This window comes from Meriones unguiculatus, chromosome 3, assembly GCF_030254825.1.
Source record: "Meriones unguiculatus strain TT.TT164.6M chromosome 3, Bangor_MerUng_6.1, whole genome shotgun sequence".
In the NCBI taxonomy this organism is placed as follows: Eukaryota; Metazoa; Chordata; class Mammalia; order Rodentia; family Muridae; genus Meriones; species Meriones unguiculatus.
In genome coordinates this window covers 100,671,187-100,690,707 of record NC_083351.1, presented here as the reverse complement: position 1 = coordinate 100,690,707, position 19,521 = coordinate 100,671,187, and the positions used below count along the sequence as shown (strand labels likewise).

Sequence of the window (19,521 nt, the reverse complement as noted above, 5' to 3'; positions counted from 1 at the left end):
GACTATTCTGACAAGTGTAAGCTACATTGTCAAGGTAGTTTTAATGGTCCTGCTCCTGCAAGTATACCTTTACTCCATCATCATCATCATGAACTCTAATCTTTTAGAACCACAGGCTTAAATTAATCCTTTCTTCTATAAGTAGCCTTGGTGATACTGTTTTATGACAGCAATAGAAAAGTAACTAAGGCATAGTATGTTCCAGCATTCAGGAAAAGCCCCTTCTCTTGATGGTTGTGAGGATAAAGCTGAGTGGTTCTGGGAACTTTGTGTCCAGCCCCATCTCTGTAATATGATGCATTGTTGTAAATGTAGAAAAATCATCAATTCCTGTTGGCCTAGACCCCTGATCCACGATCCATTTCTGATGATTCATGTGTGTGTGTTTTTATCTTGCCTGACCACATAAAATTCAAAGATTTACATCCAAACAGTGACCTTGTTGCCTGCAAGGGTCTTTATTAGACCCCTCCCTGAGCCCTGAGTATTCCTGTCAGTGTAAATACTGGCTTCATTGTGCAGCAAAGAAACTCAGCTCTCACCTATTGTGACCTTGTGACCTCTCCTGGCTTTGTGTTAGGACTTTAGACACCATTCCCCCCCCCATGCTACCTTCGGTGGTTTAAATGATAACAGACCCATAGGCTCATATATTTGAATACTTAGTCTCCGTTTGGTGGCTATTTGGGAAGGATTAGGAGGTGTGACCTTGCTGAAAGATACATGTCACTGGGGTAGGGTTTGTGGTTTCCAAAGATTCTCACCATTCTGAGTTCTCTCTCTATCACTCTCTCACAGTTTCCCCCTCCACCTTGCTCTTCAGGCTGTGAGCTCCCTGCTGTTCCCACCACCATGCCTTCACTCATGGTGAGTCATGGGAGTCTAGCACACTAGAACAATAAGCCCAATTAAATGCTTCCTTTCATAAGTTGCCTTGATTATGGTTTTTGTCCCAGCAACAGAAAAGTAACTAGCATATCACACATGTTCTGGCATAGTGAACAAAACTGCTCAAGGAGGCATAAACAATTAGGAAACATTAGAAGCACATACAAGCAAGGAGGAGGAAGAGAAGCAGGAGGAGGAGAAGGTGGAGAAGGAGGAGGAGGAGGATGTTTCCAATCACAGGCTCTGCTGGATCTTCCCTTGGATGCTTTTTTTTTCTATTCTTATACAATAACCTAGTTTATAGTCATAGGGAATTCATCATCTTTTCTATTGTTCCTTATTGATTCCACAAACTTATCCCAGTAGTAAACCACAATAGATACCCAATAAGCATTTTCTGAATGAATAAATAAAAGAATGTTCCTATCATATGAGCTTTGTAATAAAGGACAGTCTACTTGGCTTGTGAAGTTTTTAATCAAATGGTGAAATAACCCTGACACTGGTCTTCACAAGTGTGGTTAATGAAGATTAGTTAACCACTTAAAAAAAAAAAAACAGTTCTCAAATAGTAGTATTGTTCTAAAGTAACATGCTGCATCTTCTATGATTATATGCAACATATAAATCATATGTCATGGTTACTGATGGGTTACTGTATTGAAACTTTAGTAGACTTTAAATCATGATTTCTAAAAATATTTATTTTTAATTATGTATATGTGTATCTCTGTGGTATTGCAGTGTATGTAGAGGCTACAAGTGGGTGTCAGCTTCTAAAACTTGAGTTATAGGCTGTTATGCACTGTCCCACGTGGCTGCTGAAACCAAATTTAGGTCTTGTTCAAGAGAAGTGTGTGCTCTTAACCTCAGAGACATCGCTCCAAAATCATGAATTTTAAAGTCTTATTATGACTATCTGCATTTAAATACAAAACAGCAACTAACATTGCTGACATATAATTATGCTTCCCAATTTCAAAATAAGTGTTTTTTTATCAACAGGTAATGAACTTTAAAAATTACAAACAACTATTTTTAGTTGAATTTCATGACCAAGATCACATTTTATTAATATAAATATCACATTTTTTCTAAAATTAACATAATTTGAACTCTAAAATATGATGTATGACTTTATGAAATCATTTCCATTATTGTACTTTACTCTCAAAACTTAAGTCAAACTTTCATGTAAAAATATACTTGCTTCATATTTAAAGTTAATTTGGATGTGATTTCTATAACACATTACTCTAATATTGTGCAAACAGTAAAAATATTTCATTTAGCATTGATTGGTATAATTTGAAAGTAACAAAATCACAATCTTCTGGACTTCTTGGATGTGAGAATTCAGGATGCTGCTTGTTCCTGGAACTATCAGAAGCAGGAAGCAAAAGATGGCAGCAGTGAGTCATCCCAAGACTCAGCATCACACGGGAGCATTTCGCCTTATTTTTCAAAATTATCAAAATGTGGATTTAATAATATCCCCAGTTACAAATTATTCTGGAAAAATAAAAATCATAAATGTTTCAGTGAAGTGCATCAGAGAATAAATTAAATCACTGTAGTCCAGGGCATTTCCATGTCTTAAGTACCTCACACCCACCACAAAAAGCTCTTCAGGGGCTGCGCACGGGTGTTGCCACAGCGTCCAATAAGCCAGGGGGGATTTTGAAATTACTCATAAAACAAAAGAAAACAAACAACTTTGGAAGATCATTTTCTCACACTGGATCTGTTTGGACATAAAAATATGCATAGGTTCTACCTATACATCTACTATAATAACTGATTTTGCCCTAACCTGTCCCCTCTCCCCACTGACTGAGTTAAAATACGTAAGGAGAAAAGTCAGCGACCCAGAGAGATGGCTCAGTAAGTTTTTTCCGCAAGTACAAGAACCTGAGCTCAGTTCTCAGCACCCACACAAAAAGACAAGTGAGGCCACGCTTGCGCGGCTACCTCCAGTATTGCTGGGACCTGGAGACTGGAGGATTTCTGGGGCTTGGTGGCCTCCAAGCTTAGCTCCACAGGTTCAGTGGAAGACTGGGTCTTAAAGGATAAGACAATGAGGGACAGAAGAGAACATTAAGTTCTCCTCCGGTCTCCAGGCACCAGCACACATATTCACATACCTCTCACACATGCTAGCAATCAACCAACTACCTTCAGCAGCAGACACACTAAGCACATCTTTTATTGTGTAATATTTCTAACAGTGGGGCTAGCTTGCTTTACACGTCCTAGATTCGATTGTAGCCGATGTAAATAACATCCGAAAATGGCCACCTATCTTCCCTCGCATGGATCAGGCTGAATCAACGTCATACGAGGCTCAAAGTAGCACCCACACTGGAGAATTACTCCTGCATGCGAGAACAAGCCTTTCCGAGGTAGGTAGAATGGTCATGCACAGTTCACTGCTGAGCACAGCCATTGCTCTGTCTCCTGGCTGCTCCTTTCCCTGCTGAATTTGTTTAACTTCTCTTACAGTTGTCTCAGCCTTTAGCCAACTCCAGACAATATAGAGGGTGTCTCAGATAATTTGACTTGTTTGGATAACCTCTTGCAAACTGAAGAGAGATTTACTGAAGCTGGGATCCTTCTTACTACATGTTCACGGTTTCGATCCCGTTTATCTCTCTCAGAAAATGGCTCTAGGAGTTGGTGGGGTCAGGGGAGATGAGTAGTGGGATAATTATGACAGGTATTTGTCTTGAATGTGACTGGCAGGCTTTGCAGAAAGACGGGGACATGGGCGAAGGTCCTGAAATGAAGTGAAATGCTTTGGCACGTAACAAGAGCTTTCTTTTCCAACAAGACTTTTCATAGGGTGAAGTTGCTTGCTAGGTTTCTCACTTTCTATGGCCTAATGGGTGTCTGACTGAGAGACAGTAACACTGAGAGAGAGGTAACACTCAGTTGGAAATGCAGAAAGCTGCTCAGGCTTCCCAGCTCACAGGGGTCTGTAGAGGAGGAACAAGCAAGGGAAAATGGGAAGAGGAGAGGGAAAAAGTTGTTAAAGTGGAGAAGAGGAAACCTGGACAAAAAGTCACAGGACTACAAGGAGAAATCTCTAGATCCGGGAAAGGACTTCGTCTTAGGAAGTTTACCTATATTCCAAATTTGAAAGCAGACTGAGTTTGCGTAAGGGGAAGGTGTCTGTGAAAATCATAATCAGAACAGTGGAGGTGGTGGGGACGGGGCAAACACTGTGAAGATGATCTCTCACAGACCTCAAGAGTTCTTTGCTTTGGAACTCTAGAATTCGCAAGAGCATCCAGCCCCATCCACTACCTTGCACGGCTGGTTCCGTGCTCTTGTTAACTCACAAGCTATTCTAGAACCATTCAGTCGCTGCCCTTTTGCAGACTTGCATCCGCCCCGCCAGAAACAGCTCTCCACGTCTGCTCCAGCCTGGGTGCTGTGCGCTCCCTGGGATGCTCGGTCCTCTCCCAAAGCGCGCCGCCTCCTCCCATCTCGGCTGCTGCTGCTGCTGCCGCCGCGAAAACCAGAAGTGGAATTCGCGTGGCGAAGCGCCGCGCTCTCTCGGCGGCACTGGGCATGCTCCGCACCCGGGGCAGGTTTCGGCGGCTGGGCGGACGCTCGTTCACTAGCCAGGCGCCGGAGCCGGCCGCCGCGGCTGAGCCGGAGGCTGAGCTGCGGCGCGCGGCGGGAGGAGCCTCGCTCTCGGCGGCGGCGGCGGCACAGGTGGCGCGGGCCGCGCGCAGGGCGCAGCTCGGGAGCGCTCGGCGCCGGGCGCCAGGGCGGCCCAGGCTCGCGCCCGCGGCGGCAACCGGCCGAGCGGAGCGGCGGGCGCGGCGGCTCGGCAGCCCGGCCTGAGCCCGGGGAGCCCCGCGGAACCCCGAGGAGCCAGCGGCGCCCTCGGAGTCGGGCAGGGGGCGCTACGCTCGCCGCGCTCGGAGGGGCGGCCGGGCCGGGCGCTGCGCACTCGCGTCGGGAGCCGCCTCTCGCCTGCCGCGCTCGCCCCTGCTCCCCGCCAGCATCGCTTGTCCCGCGGCCGCGCTCCGACAACAAAAGCGGAGGATGCTGCAGCTGGGCAAGGTCAGGACCTTGCTCTGAAGCCGGGCGGCGGCGCGCACGCCTTTCCCCCGACTGAGGAGCTGTCTTTGGCGGCGGGTGCATGTTCGCCAGGAAGCAGTCGGGCGCCGCGCCGTTCGGTGAGTTGCCTTAGCTGAGCTGCTGGAGCCCGGCGCATCCTCCGGGCGTCGTCCTCTTGCTCACCGCCGGTGGGGGTTGGTCCTCCGCTGCCTGCCGGGCCGGGGGTGGCGGCGGCGGCCGTGGGGTGCTGTCTGCCCCGGGGGAGGAGCGCGATCGCACCAGGTCCCCTCTCGGAAAACAGCTCTGCCCGGAACAGGGTCCGGGGCCAGTGTCTTTCGTGGAGCGGTTACCAAGTGGCTTCTCCGCGTGCTTCCCTCCCTGCCACCCCTCTTCCCTGGAGGGCGCGTATATAGGGCAACACCGACTGCTCCCCGCCACCCTCCAGAGCAACCCGGTTGCATTCATGACGTTCCTAATATACGGGAGAAGACGGGGTGGGGGTGGGGAAGACTTCCTTCCAGTCTTTTGCCCTTATGCTCAATGTCATTATGATGTTTGGCTTGAACAAAATGGAAAGACTTAGTCATATGCGTCCATGGCCGTTTCTTCAGTCTCCCGCTGCTGGCCAGACCCAGACCCCCCTGGTCTATATTTAGCGTTTTCCGAGGACGTATTTTCAGAGAGATTCACAGGCTTCCGGGGCTTCTCTGTCCTGACAATAGATAGCGAGGCTCTGGAAAGCGCTGCCTGACAGCCAGGTTTGGCGAGGGTGCTTGTGCACGGGAGATACGCGTACCGATATTTGGGTGATTCGTAATTAATGGCTGAAAGCAACGCCGCGTTTCGCTCTCTCCCCACCCGACCTTCCTCTTCTTCTGGTGTGTAATGTGTTTTCATCGATTGCTACTCAGCATGTTTGAGCCACTCTGTTCAGAATAAAGTCTCTAGAAAGGAGGTGCAACCTCTTTGGTCTGAGGGTGGGGGTCGGAAATCAGACTCGGGGGCTTAGGGGATGTGCATCTCTGTATTTTCCACAAAGAGCCACTTATTTCTCAAATGCCCAAAGTTGCGTTTCACTGTAAACACCGGGGTAATGAAGGGTGTGGAAGAAGAGGATAATAGAGGGGAAGGCTGTGCTTGCAAGGGGTTTGTATTTCCCTCATCAGAACTGATCTGATGTGCCTTAGCTCTGCAAGCCTTTATAAACATGCATGCCTAATGTTCTCAAACAAATATGTTGGCTTAGAAAAGCGATATGTAATGAGCAAAAATCAGGTCCGGTAAGCATGACAGACAGTTCACTTTTAGGAACTGTGTGAGTGATACGTTAGACGCTGGGCATTTTCTGCACTGACTTCTATGAAAATGGGGAGGTGTTGCCGCTACCCACGAGTTACCTCATTGTGCACCCTTCTCCTGATGGTAGCTCAGTTGATGTCTGCCTGCTGGTGGGCATGAGTCTGTGTAATCAGAAGGCTTCCAGCCACACTGCTAAAACCCCGGTGGAAGATTGTTTCATGTGACTCCTCTTGGATTGCCAGAAGAGGTCTGTGCGTGATTTGGGGGATCCAGTCTATGGGAAGTATGACCAGTGGGGCGAGAATCCTCCTGTATGGAATAGCTGCTTTCAACTACAGATGCCTCTTCCTTTAGCGTTTCTGTGTGCTAAGCAGAATCCATTGTCAACGTTGAACTGGATCTTTGATGGTCTGTGGGTTACAAGGTCCAGAGTTTGAATGAGGATGGTTATGTTTGGAATTAGTCATTGAAATTCAGAAGGACTGTAATTTTACTAATAACAAGTGATCTTGGGAAAAGCGGTGCCTGAAGCTACACTGCTCAACTTAAGGGAACACTGTGATGCTTTTACGAACTTTGCTGTAGGTTCACCTTTATTCACATTCCGGGAACTTTACAGGAGAGCTTCTAGCACATTTGTTGTAGCCCTTGCAATAAAATTTTCTTTCAGAAGCATGCCTTAGAACGAAGGAGAAGTGCTTTCTTTCCTCTTCTCTTTGAGTCTGGTGTTTCACTTGTAACCGTGGTTCTTAGAGACTCGTTGACTGATACCACTTTAGAGAGCAACTACTGGGCAGGAGAAAAATTCCTTGCATACGGCACGAGGCTTTTATGTCATATTTGTGCTGAAAATGATAGTACCTGACTGAATGGCAGTTATAGGAAGTGCATGAGGTTGTTGCAGTAATGAAATTTTCCTAGTCTTGTGGAAATTGGTTATTTAATTTTGTGTGTGTTTGTGCAGTTGTAAAACCTAGTCATCGTAGATGTCACTAGTGTTCACCCGGTTTGTTATAAAAGTCACGACCGCTCAGATTACAGCATTCCCAGCTCCTTCACATCTTTTACAATACAGTAAGAGTCATCAATTCTTCCTCCCAGTTCGGTAGTTCATCACAGAGAGAAAAAAGTGAAATTAAAAAAATATTCTTTGGAAAAGGCAATTTGTAGTTTTGTTAAATATTTTCTAAGTATAATATTGCTTTCAAAATGGACTGTAAAAGTGAAAATGAACTGATGATATTTTGCTTTGTGCATGTTACTGAACGTGTGGTGCCTCTCCCAGAAATGCAGCTCTTTGCTGTTGGGCACAAATGTGGACTTGTTGAAGAGTTTTGCACAGTTCTTTTATATTTTATCAGGTTCTTCTTATAAAGGAAGACCATTACTTTTAAATTTGAAATGATTTAGAGTAATTTGTCTATTCAACCCCATATTCTTTGTGTGGATGGGTATATCTAGTTGTAACAAGCCGACTGAAACCAAGTTAGAAAATGTTAATTTCCAACTTTCCCAGAACGTCCACCCCCTCCACCCTCCTGCCCTCTTATGAACACAGCCTTTCTACAGGTTTCCCTTTGGGAATTTGCTGTCAATTTTAAAAGGAAAATGACATTGTATTACTCTTATTGACATTTTTTTTTTCTTTAAAACGATTTCCACACTGCCCTGCAGGGTATCAAAGCAGATGCTAAGACTCATAGCCAAACTTGGGCCAAAGTGCAGGGAATCTTACTTAAGAAGTGGGAGATGAAAGATCTGGAGGGGACAGAAGTTCTGCAAGGAGAGCAACAGAACCAAAATATCTGGGCACAGAGGTCTTTTCTGAGACTGATATTCCAACCAAGGTCCATTCATGGAGATAACCTAGAACCCCTGCTCAGATGTAGACCATGACAGCTTAATGTCCAAGTGAGTTCCCTACTAAGGGGAACAGGAACTGTCTCTGGCATGAACTGATTGGCCTGCTCTTTGATCACCTCCCCCTCAGGTGCATGCAGCCTTACCAGGCCACAGAAGAAGACATTGCAGCCACTCCAGATGAGACCTAATAGACTAGGATCAGGTGGAAGGGGAGGAGGACCTCCCCTGTCAGTGGACTGGGGGAGGGGCATGGGTGGAGAAGAGGGAGGGAGGTTGGGATTAGGAGGGGAAGAGGGAGGAAGCTACAGATGGGAAACATAGTGAATGAACTGTAATTAATAAAAAAAAGAAAAAGGAAAAAAGATTTCCACATAGTTGGATATATATATAACTCAAATTCAAACTATGAACAAAATCTATCATACACTGCTCAGTTATTTTTTTTTAAGTCAGTAGTTTGGTTGAAGGTATTGCACAGTGGCTTTCTACTAATTGGCTTATGAGTAAGTAAACTTTAAATCCAAATTCTCCCACTGGCTTCCACTAGAGTTGTCGCTGTTCATGTGCCAAAGGCGAAGTCTTTTGCTGGATGCATGAGCTATGTGTTCTTGTTTGTGAAAAGTTGATTTCAGTTAAACAGGTCTTGATTCTTGTTGCTAGCTTCAAGTTTATCTGATTACATGCCAAAGTAGCAGCTTTTTATATGACTATAAAATATTAAACATGTCATACATAAATAGTTTCCATCACATTGTCTGCCAATCCAGCCTACTGATTAATAAACTGCCTGGTTAGGTTTAATGAATCCAATTATATTCACAAACAGTACCTTCAACACAGGAAACTCAGAAATCATTCTGTGATTTTAATCCATTAAAATATAAGACTTAAAATATAAGACTCATAAAAATATGGAATGATGATGACTCCAGCTCTTTATCTTTTAATCACATGGAAGCTGAGGCGATTTCAAGGTTTGTATCTTGGTTATTAATGTGTAGGAAGTAGTTCATCAACATTAGGATATATCCTGTATCAAACAATGACCAAATAAGTGAGACACTGTTTCCTAGAAACTTCTGTCTTAAACATGCATTCACCAATTTATTACTCTGGTTAAGTTATGTGTGGAATGCTAAACGTATGTGTGTGTGTGTGTGTGTATCTGCATAACATATAACAATACATCGCACTATTTTAAATTCATACGGCAATCACACACAGGTTGTAGGGCATGGTCAAGTTTTTTCTGCATATTTATGATCTGCTATAAAAGTTATTAGAAAAGCGAATTCCAATAATGTAATGCTGTCTTGCATTCTCCTAATGCACATGGAGCTATGGAACACTGGCTTTCAGTGAATGCCAACTCTGTCTTCAGTGAATGCCAACTCTGCTTGCCCTTGCTCATTAATGTGGTCATCAGACCCAACTTATTTAGTTGTACGATGGGCACGGTAAGGTAGAATATCTCAAAATGATATTGACTTGAATATAAAGTATGTGAATGTATGACGTGTAAATTTATGCTTATTAAGACATATTATTAAATAGATTATTGACATTAAATGAGTCCCATCTTCTCGAAGATTAGACATACTCTTTCATATAGATACACCATTATAATACTATATTTTATAGCTTGGCATGCAAAATACCAGGTTCTCTATCTTGAAATATATAATTCCTTTATATATTGAAATATATAACCATTAAAGAAAATTAAGTTATATCTCCAGCACTGTTTCTTTAAAGGATTGTTATATCCCAGTAGTGAGAAATTTCAAGACTTTGATATTCTTTATTATTGTTATGTCAGTCTCCTGATTAAGATCAAATTTTCTGCAAAGATTAATGTTGTATAGAGATTATTATAGACTGTTTAATCAGCATCACTCTGTGAGGTCAGATATTAAACAGCTGCTCAGTTTAAATGCAGAGAGCTCAGTTCTCAGCAAAAAAAAATCATGGTAAAGGAATATAAAGAAACATAAGCATCAGAAATTGTATGGAAAGGAGACTGCATCCTCCTTTAAATGATGTCCCCATAAAGAGAACTGAGGGTGTACAGTGGTACCCTGTTGAACGTCACATATTTTCACATACTCTGTTATCTTAGGGATCTGCAGTGAAGGCAGGCATGTAGGCTGTGTCTCCCCCAGGCTTCAGGATGCCCCAGATCCTTTGGCATCACTGGATTCTCCCAGCTTATGGTCACCACACTGTGATGTGTCTTAGAATTTGTTACAGACAAATATGACCCCATGTGACAGGAAACTAATTTATCTTCAGTCAAGGAAGAGTTTTGACAATCAACATAGTTATTTATATTCAAATTTATGTTTTGTTGTGAGAACTGTCAATTATGTTTTCAGAGTAAAATACATGTTATAGTAAGACTCATTATTATTATTTTTTTTAAAAGCAGGTGAGCCAAATATATTTGTTTAAAATCAGTTAGGTACGTGTGTGTGTGTGTGTTAAAGGTTTCTACAAGTTTTGAATGATATGAATATACTACTTTCTGAAAGCAATGATTAGTAGCATTAGATCAAGAGGGACTGTTACTCATATCATTAAAATTACTAAGTATGGTTATCCTTCATAGGTAAGGGCTGAGAGTTCTCATTAGTATTGTTTTATTTGTTTAATAATTGTGGTGACCACAACTAACATTAGACATTAGGTTTAAAAGATGTATGTTGGTTAACATACATTTTTGTAGATGTTATATATCTTTACTTCAGTTGGTTCAGGAAACTCTTCCTGTCTACTGAAATACCTCCTCTCATTTACATGTATATCAAAATTATTAAAGAATATTTATAGTTTATTTTAAAACTGTGAGGTGCACAGAAGTATTGATTACTAAAGTCTTTAAGGAGCCAAGTAAATAACCCGACCCCAATGTTCTGGGCAGGCTGGGAAATTGGAAGGGGAAAAGATACTAAAGAAATCCCTCCAGGGACTAAACATAGCTTTGTGTAACCACTGAGTGACATCCCAGGTCCTTGGTTCACCATCTTTTTTCCTGTCCTTGGAGACTGAACTGCCTCTGAGCTGGTGGAGCCCAGTCTTGCTCTCCACATACAAGGATATCTCCAGAGGTAGAAAGATGAAGCAAGGCAACCTGTTCCTGTGTCCTTCCGAGGCTGGTAAAGTGAAGGGCTGGACAGAGGCCAGAAGTGTTTCATTAATTAAGTTCCCCTCACCTGGAAGGAAGGGTCTGAAGGAAGAAAGAAGTGTTCCCTATTGGCATGGTCTATAAAGAATTTTGTGGTGGAGAATTCAGGATATAGAAGCAATCACAGCATTTCATTTAGTAGGTGAGCTCTTTAAATATTTCATGCTGTTTTGTCACTATATGAGGAATTGTCAGGGGAGTGCCTACTGCCCTGGCTGATTTATAGGGAGGATGATCCATGAAATTCAACTGAGTTATGAATGGCTAACTCTAAAGTAACTTGTCTTTAGGGTTTCTTTCTTACTCTCCATGTTAGCATTTAGCTAAAATTAATTGGATGGCTTCTTAAGTGACAAACATGGACCATAAAAAGGATTGTGTCAGAAGCTAACTTCCCAAAACACATATAAATACTAATCCAAGTTAGCTATTCTCCAGAGCATATTTCACCTCGGCAGAGTTACACAGAGTGTGATTGGTGTTTAATGTCTCAGTACTAATAGGCACAATCACGAGCAGATTTAAGAAAAAAATTTACATTAAAAATAAATGTTTTATGTGACTTGGAGCATGACTGCTCAACCTAAAAATGTCCACTCCTTATAATGCACTTTATTCTTTATCAGATATTTTATTTGGTCCTTCAGATATAGAGTAACATAGTAGCCATTGTCTTTAACATAGAATGATTTAACTTCCAGAAAAAATAATGTTTTAACAGTGGAACAAGTTGTCAAAAAAAAAAAAGCTTTAATCTAACACACTGCTTTTAAGAAGTCTTCATAAATGCAGAACATGGTCCTTGAGTCTCAGGGAGACTGACCGAGAACTGTCCAGTTGTTGTGAATGTGAATCACTTATATTTAACTGCAAAAAAGGTAAGTTTGTTTTCTCATGATGTTGACGACAGTGGGTATTGAATTTATAAATCAAATGCTCAATAGATTGCAAGAATATAATGTTTTCCAGTGATTTCATTTGCTTTTTTAAAAAAATATTTTTAAGGTTATACATTATATCAGCTGGTGCACTAGGAATCCTGTATTTTTATCCTGTATCTATTTCTTCTTTTCTCTACTTGCCTCTTGTTTTAGTGGTTTAAATTGTTTGTCTGTAGTAATTATCTTTCCCTTTTCCATGTCTTAACAGCTGTAGACCAAATTTTGTTAATCCTTATTTGGGGAGGTTGCTACTGTCACTGTAAGTCTAATTCCTGCAATTCCTGGTTGTATTGAAGGAGAGTTAAGAAATAATGTGCTTAAAACACTTAGCAAAGCACTTAAAAATGGGACAACAACTGTGTTAGCTTTTCACTCTATGAAATAATGAAATGTCAAGTAACTTTTCTACTTTTTTTTTTTATTTTTGGATTTTCACACATGATGCATAATTAGGTACCTGCACCAATGTAGCAGTCTCTTCTTGAGAAAGCCAGGTATTTGTGGCCATCCTGGCTATTGGCCCTTACCTTTTTTACAGACACTTTTATCAGTGTTGCTTCATAGTGTTCTTCTTGAGAGGCACAAGTTCACCAGAGAAGTAGAGTGTGGCACCAAGCTAAGAAAAAGTATATTTTTAAAATTTACATTCTTCCTCTCCCAAACCCCCAGAGATTTGTGCCCTTTCCCCTGGTTACACACAGTAGGTTTTTCACCAGAATTACCCCATTTGGGAATTAATTTTATCATTGATCCTCAGATTTTAGGTAGTGATTGACACATAGCAAATGTGCTAGTCATTACCAGTTATATGTACAACCTCATTTTTATTGTCTGAACTGGAAATGAACCTCCCTGAGATTTTTGCTGTTGTTTGCTTTGGGTTAATTTTGGATACTGACCATTGAGATCTTCCAAAAAAAATATATGAGTAATTCAACCAGTTCAGTGATGCAAACATTAGTGTCATCACTAATTAGTGGGGATTTTTGTTCACCTTACCTCTGAGCATGTTTTGTCATTTGCCAGTTGAGATGAAACTCCCACGGCTTGTGGATGTCATAGAGAAATTAATGTGAAAACTGTATGGGGGCACATTTACCTTCAAAATGCTTTTTGGAACTTTTGATGTACTCCAAAAATGTGGTAATTTTTATGAGTTGGAATAAAATTATTATTTTTTTGCCTATAAAGCAGAGTGTTTGAGCTCCATAACAAACACAGTTTCAACATGTCCTCTTCACTAATGGCCACCATGATTGCTGTATGGCATGCCATTGGGTATGGTTAAAGGAAGGAGTCCCAGTGGGAATGCATTTGTCAGTTCTTTGTTGTAGTACATAAAAAAATGAGTGTTGGGCTATATAAAATTTATTATTAGCCCTAAGATTATCGCAGTGGTAATTTTTAACCACTATCACAAATAATAAGACACAGACACCTGTTAAGATTTATAATTGCCTTATTTATCTTGGGCCAGGAAGATACTTCACTTACACAGTCTCCATAACCATCCATCTCCCACCCAGTACCATAATCCTCCTCATCTGGTCTACCTTCCATCCATAATCCTATGGTATTTGCTTTTATTCTTTATCTGGGACTTTTTACACCATCATTGGAGTCCTGTCTCCAGTCCCACATGGTTCCTTCTCCACACTAACCCATCATGGCATCCTCCTTCCCTCTCTTCCCATCTGTCTGTCTCCTGTGATTCTCCTTTCCTCTAAGCCTGGGATCCTTAGCCACTCCTACCCCATTCTGTCCTACCCAGTATAGGCTGATTTTTTTGTTTGTTTGATTTTGTTTTTCTGTGTGAGATGGTGCGTACCAAGTATAGGCTGTTTAATCAACCTATCAGGTATGTTTTAGGCAGGTTTACAAACCAAGGATAGGTGTGATCAGATTTTAAGGGCCAGGAACACACTTCAGACCAACCTCCAACAGTTCTTTATAGGACTTCAAATATTGAAAAATATGCTAAAACAGCTCAAGGAATTTTCCTGCATATTTTTTTCTTGCACAAAAATTTGATGCTTTAGAAAGGGGGTGGCATAAAGCCCTCTTGATCCTCAGCAGTGAAATCTGTCAAGCTATCTGTGGAATATTATTTTCTCTCCCAGAGGGATGCTGTGTCTGGCGCCGATGAGGCTTTATCAGAACAGTTTTAGAAGTGTGAGCTATGCTTGGGCTTCCTTTATTTTTTTTTTTGTCTTTAGCATATTTCTTTAAAAATACTTTGAATAAAATTGCGGAAATTCTTATCACTCCACCTCTAGCCTTCTAATACAAAGAAGTAAAGGGAAGTTACAGAACTTTAGTTTGTTACACATTCTCCAAATGCTTGATGGAAATAAGGAAGGGAAGGTAGAACTCCCCACTGAGTGTGTGAGTATGTTAGTGAGTAGGGAGGTTTTAAGTATTGGAGGAGACATGGTTACGTTGCTGTTTAATTCAGGCATGATGATCTCTTTCCCTTGTAAATTGAAAGTCCTTTTTCTGCAGCTCAGGTGCGTAATTACTTGTAGAATGATGCCGGTTTCCCCATTTGAGCACGTAGAACATGCACAAGGGGTAATCTTACCTTACCTTGTGGACACCAGATAGAAGTAGACTGTGCAAGGAAGATGGTTGGTGTAGTTGACAGCTGACACCCCGTGCTCGGTAGGTTTATATATGGACACGCTGAACTGGGCCTGTTGTGGTGCATGGTGATGTGGGGAGCTTGGCTATAAAGTGAAGACAGTTTGGAAAACTGAAGAGAATGACCAAGTAGATTAAACTACTAGGCAGAAGTTAAGTTTTGGATAAAGCAAGAATCTGTAAAGAGGAGAGAGCATGTTCTGGGTGTGTTTCACCAGAGCAGGTAGGCCGTCTTCCCTTCAAGATGTTGGGCTTTCTTCGCACTTGAAAGGTTACAACTCTCCTGTTTAAAATTGGTTTTTAAAAACGTAGCTGATAGTACAGCCTTGTTGTCCATCAGGTCTGACATAGTTTCCTTCCTTAGTGTGAAAGCTCCTTTAAAATATGGTAAGAGGTACAAGGACTCTAGATCTTTCAGTGTTATCTGTACTGTCTGCTTCCTACAGTGTGTAGCAAGATGACTTTACCTGTCTCTCCCTTAGAATGACAAACTGTCTCTTACAGCATCCCAGTTTGTACACAGAGGATGACAGGTGATGCCAAATTGCAAGAGGGTGAACTGCTGACAAAGCTGAAAGCTCTGGCTTCTCTTTGAACTGGGTTATTGGAGGAAATAAAAGCAACGTTATTTCTTTGAGCTTTCACAGCACATTAGTTTTTGCACATGTATTCTGATATTCTAGCACTTAAAAAAATAGTAACTATTTAGAAAGCAGCATAACAGATTTCTGTCCAGTGTGTTTTGCAGTGCTCACAGATCTTCAGAATACCCTTCGATGATATCTGCCTGATTGCAAATAGCAGGATGTAATCTCCAGACATTTGTCATTGTAGCTTGTGAGGTGGGTTGGGTCAAGGTTCAGTGACTCTGGTCTAAGGTATCATCACAATCTCTTTCAGTACTCTACTGGTTTACACAACAGTATAGATTGTATACATCTTGGTATTTAGACCGAACTGTTGTGTGGACTGTGAGTCTGTGAGTTCAGTTTTTAAATTTGCTGCAGCTTATTAATGCTCATCATGCATACACATAACTTACATCAATGAGGATACTCACATATTGAAGGGGTGATTTCAACTTTGCTGCTGAATAGCAGAGCGCTGCTACCTAGGTGTTTATCACTGGAATATCTTTGAGGGTTGCTGCTGCAGGTCATTTTGAAAGAATAAGGCTGATTCTATGTTGGTTGCAAGATATAGTTAAGGACACTCAAGATGAGATGGTCTTTCTGGATTATGCATATGCTGCACAACAGTTTGGAGGGGTGCTACTAGCTCGTGGAACTGGATAACTGGATCAAGAGGAAGGCTGTACATGCACACTGGTTTTAAATATTGTCACACAACAGGGTCTCAGATGTTGCAGTGTGTCATGGGTGAGGGTGCCGAGTCCCACAATGTCAGAAGATTCTGTGAAGATCTTAAGTATGACAGGGAACAGATAGTGTCTTAAACAAAGTGTCTGTGGGTGGTCTGTAACATTGCAAGTTGAGTAGAATGCTGAATGGCATAAATTATACCTAAATCAATGCCCAGTACATATCATGTTTCCCTTTGTCAGGTAAAAACCTGCCAAAGGGCATTTTGTCAGTAGTCCCACCTGGCTGTGGGGAACTTCATTAATCAAAATACAAAAAGACTCTTGATAAGCTTAGGCTTCTGTGACTTCCTGTAACCCCACTTACCTTCAATAGACCCCACCTAGTCATTTCCACAGCTCAGAAACTGTCAGATGTATGTGTGCTGGGATGGGTGCATGTTCCAGAAGAGACTGCAGGACAAAGCCAGCGAGGTCTCCACAGCCAAGAAGGCCAACCATTTCCCAAGTGAATGACACTGTTCAGTAGATAATGTTGGCGATTCTTCAAATAATTTAAAATGATTCTTCAGGTCCTACTAAATATTTGGCTTTGATTGATAAAGTGTAGATGGTAACATGAAACATTCTGGAGAGCATGAGACATACATATGTGCTATTAATGTTTTTGCAAAGTTTTTTTTACACACATTGTTCAAACTTAAACTGATACTTCTCAAGAACCTCTTGCTTTTCTTTGCTTGAATTCTTTTTTTTTATGCTCATAGCTTCTTTATTTGTTTTTTTTTGTTGTTGTTGTTTTTTGTTTTGGATTTTCTTATTTTTATTTTTTTTTCATCAATTACACTTTATTCATTCTGCATCCCCCCATAAGCCCCTCCCTCCTCCCCTCCCAATCTCACCCTCCCTCCTCCCTCTGCTTGCATGCCACTCCCCAAGTCCACTAATAGGGGAGGTTCTCCTCTCCTTTCTGATCTTAGTCTGTCAGTTCACATCAAAAGTGGCTGCATTGTCCTCTACTATGGCCTGGTAAGGCTGCTCCCCCCCAGAGGGAGGTGATCAAAGAGCAGGCCAATCAGATGTCAGAGGCAGTCCCTCTTGAATTCTTAATGCTTGTCCAAGGCACTCCCTCTCAGATTTCAACTGCAGACTCTGATGACCCTAACAATTACCCACCTCCCTCCAGTATATCATTCTCTAAGCTTCCAGAAGGTGTACATGTTGCCTTTGTGTATGACACCTGCAAAAATGATCAAGCAAAGGACCAAATCTTCTGATCGCCACATTTAGCCCCTCCATTACCGTTCTTGATTTACTCAGCTATAGCTACTTTAACCATCTGTCTGCCTTTTAAAGGCTAATACAGATTTTTTTTTCCTGGTAAAAAGTGCCCTCCCCAATTGACTAGCCTTCACCACATACATGTGAACTAGAAGACATCTTATCTACTTATTAGTTTTCAAGGTAGTTCTCATGTGTTTATCCTTGAGGCTTGATCCTTAGAATATTTTAAAGGAAGCATAATTGGATACAGCACAGATACACTGTATGAACACTAATGCATGACTGGCTTGTAGGCACATGCCTTGTGAAGGATATATGTTTCACATATGATGATCACTGAAGCCTACTGTTTATAAATCTCCATAGTTCTGATCAACCTTCTGAGTCCTAGAATCATAGGTGTAAAATACTATGCATAGCTTTACACCTATCTTCTGTCTACAAAAAAAATCAATCTAATCATTTTTATTCTTAATTAAGAAACTAATTAATAATTTAAATAAAATTTTTAAAGTTTTGTTTTTCTCCACTAAAAATTTTCATTTGGGGGCTTAACAAATAAGACACTCAGATCTTGTGTTTTCAAAACACTAAGGGAGATGTGCCAATTGCTAGGTCACAGGGGACCTCATGATTGGATTAGCATTGGTGTGGCTGGAAAGAATTGTATGAAGTCCCCAAGAAACTCAATAAACTTTGGGCTGTGTGTGCCCCTGGGGAGGGATGCAATTCTCTACCATAGGCAACTGTTCAACAGCGCTTTTATCTTTCCTAGGGCTTTAATTTTCAGAGAATTCTATTCAAATATCATTATAATATGCTAGTATTTTTTTAAATAAATTTTTATTTTCTGAGTTCTTTTGCCCTTCCTTCCTTCCTTCCTTCCTTCCTTCCTTCCTTCCTTCCTTCCTTCCTTCCTTCCTTGCTTGCTTGCTTTCTGTCTCTCTCTTGCTATCTTAATTTCTTCTTCTTTCATACATTGTATTCAGACCACAGTTTTCCCTCCCTGAACTTCTACCAATTTTCCATCACCTCCTCTCTTCCCTAGGTCCACTTCTTCTCAATTTCCCTTCAGGGAAGAACAGGACTCACAGTAAAATCAACCAAACATTATGTAACATGTTACCATAAGCTAGGCACAAACACTTATTTTCAAGGCTCATTGAGGCAACCCAGTAGGAGGAATATGGTCCCAAGGGGAGGTAAAGAGTCAGAGACACCCCATACTCCTGTTGTTAGGAGTCCTATAAGAACATTAAGCTACACAATTATAACATATATGCAGAGGCTCTGGCTCAGACCCTGAGTTTTATGGTGTAGATATTTGCAAATGAAAATGAAATTATAATTTATTTAAGATACTACTTGCTATAAAATAAAATTTGGGTAGAGATATGGTAGGGGGCATAAGGGCTCTTGCCACTAAGCCTGACTACGCGATTTTAGTTTCTGGAACCATGGCAGAAGGAGTAAACCTCTACAAGTGGTTTGTGCATGTGTAAGAGTTATTGTCCAAGAGGTCATCACATTTTGGATATTTTGTTGATATATCTGACCTTCTGTATCTGGTATTCTGCAACCAAGGACTCACTCAAACCTGAACAGAAATAAAAATAGGTAAATATTAATATCTATGCTGAGCATACATATTTTCACTGTTTCTGTTCCCCCCCCAAAATGTACTGTGTGACTGCTGATCATATAATGTTTCCATTCTTTGCAGTGCTGTGGTATCAAGAGCTGTTATATACCTAAAGACCATGTGCATAGGTCATATAGACACTGAATCATTTTGCCTAAAGTGTTTGAGTGCCATGGCAAGTGCTATAACTGATACACTATGGACAGTGAAGGACCACTGAACCGAGCTGTTGGCATTAATATATATATATATATATATATATATATATATATATATATATATATCATTGTCAATTGAAGAATAGGAGCAAGTAATTTATAAAATTATCAGTAACAAAGATCCAGCTCGTGCTCTTGATAAAATGTGTTGAGAGTAGCACTTGATCTTT

At 41.3% G+C, this 19,521-nt stretch overlaps 1 protein-coding gene across 2 annotated transcripts in view; it reads left to right on the top strand.

Annotated features, from left to right (window-relative positions):
* Positions 1-4,460: 4,460 nt before the first annotated feature.
* Ctnnd2 (catenin delta 2) overlaps positions 4,461-19,521 on the top strand; it is an 896,229-nt gene continuing 881,168 nt past the window's right edge. For both annotated transcript variants that reach the window (XM_060380401.1, XM_060380399.1), the window contains exon 1: positions 4,461-5,078. In XM_060380401.1, the coding sequence (XP_060236384.1) occupies positions 5,042-5,078 (37 nt within the window). In that variant the 5' untranslated portion in view covers positions 4,461-5,041. The remainder of the gene's footprint in view (positions 5,079-19,521) is intronic.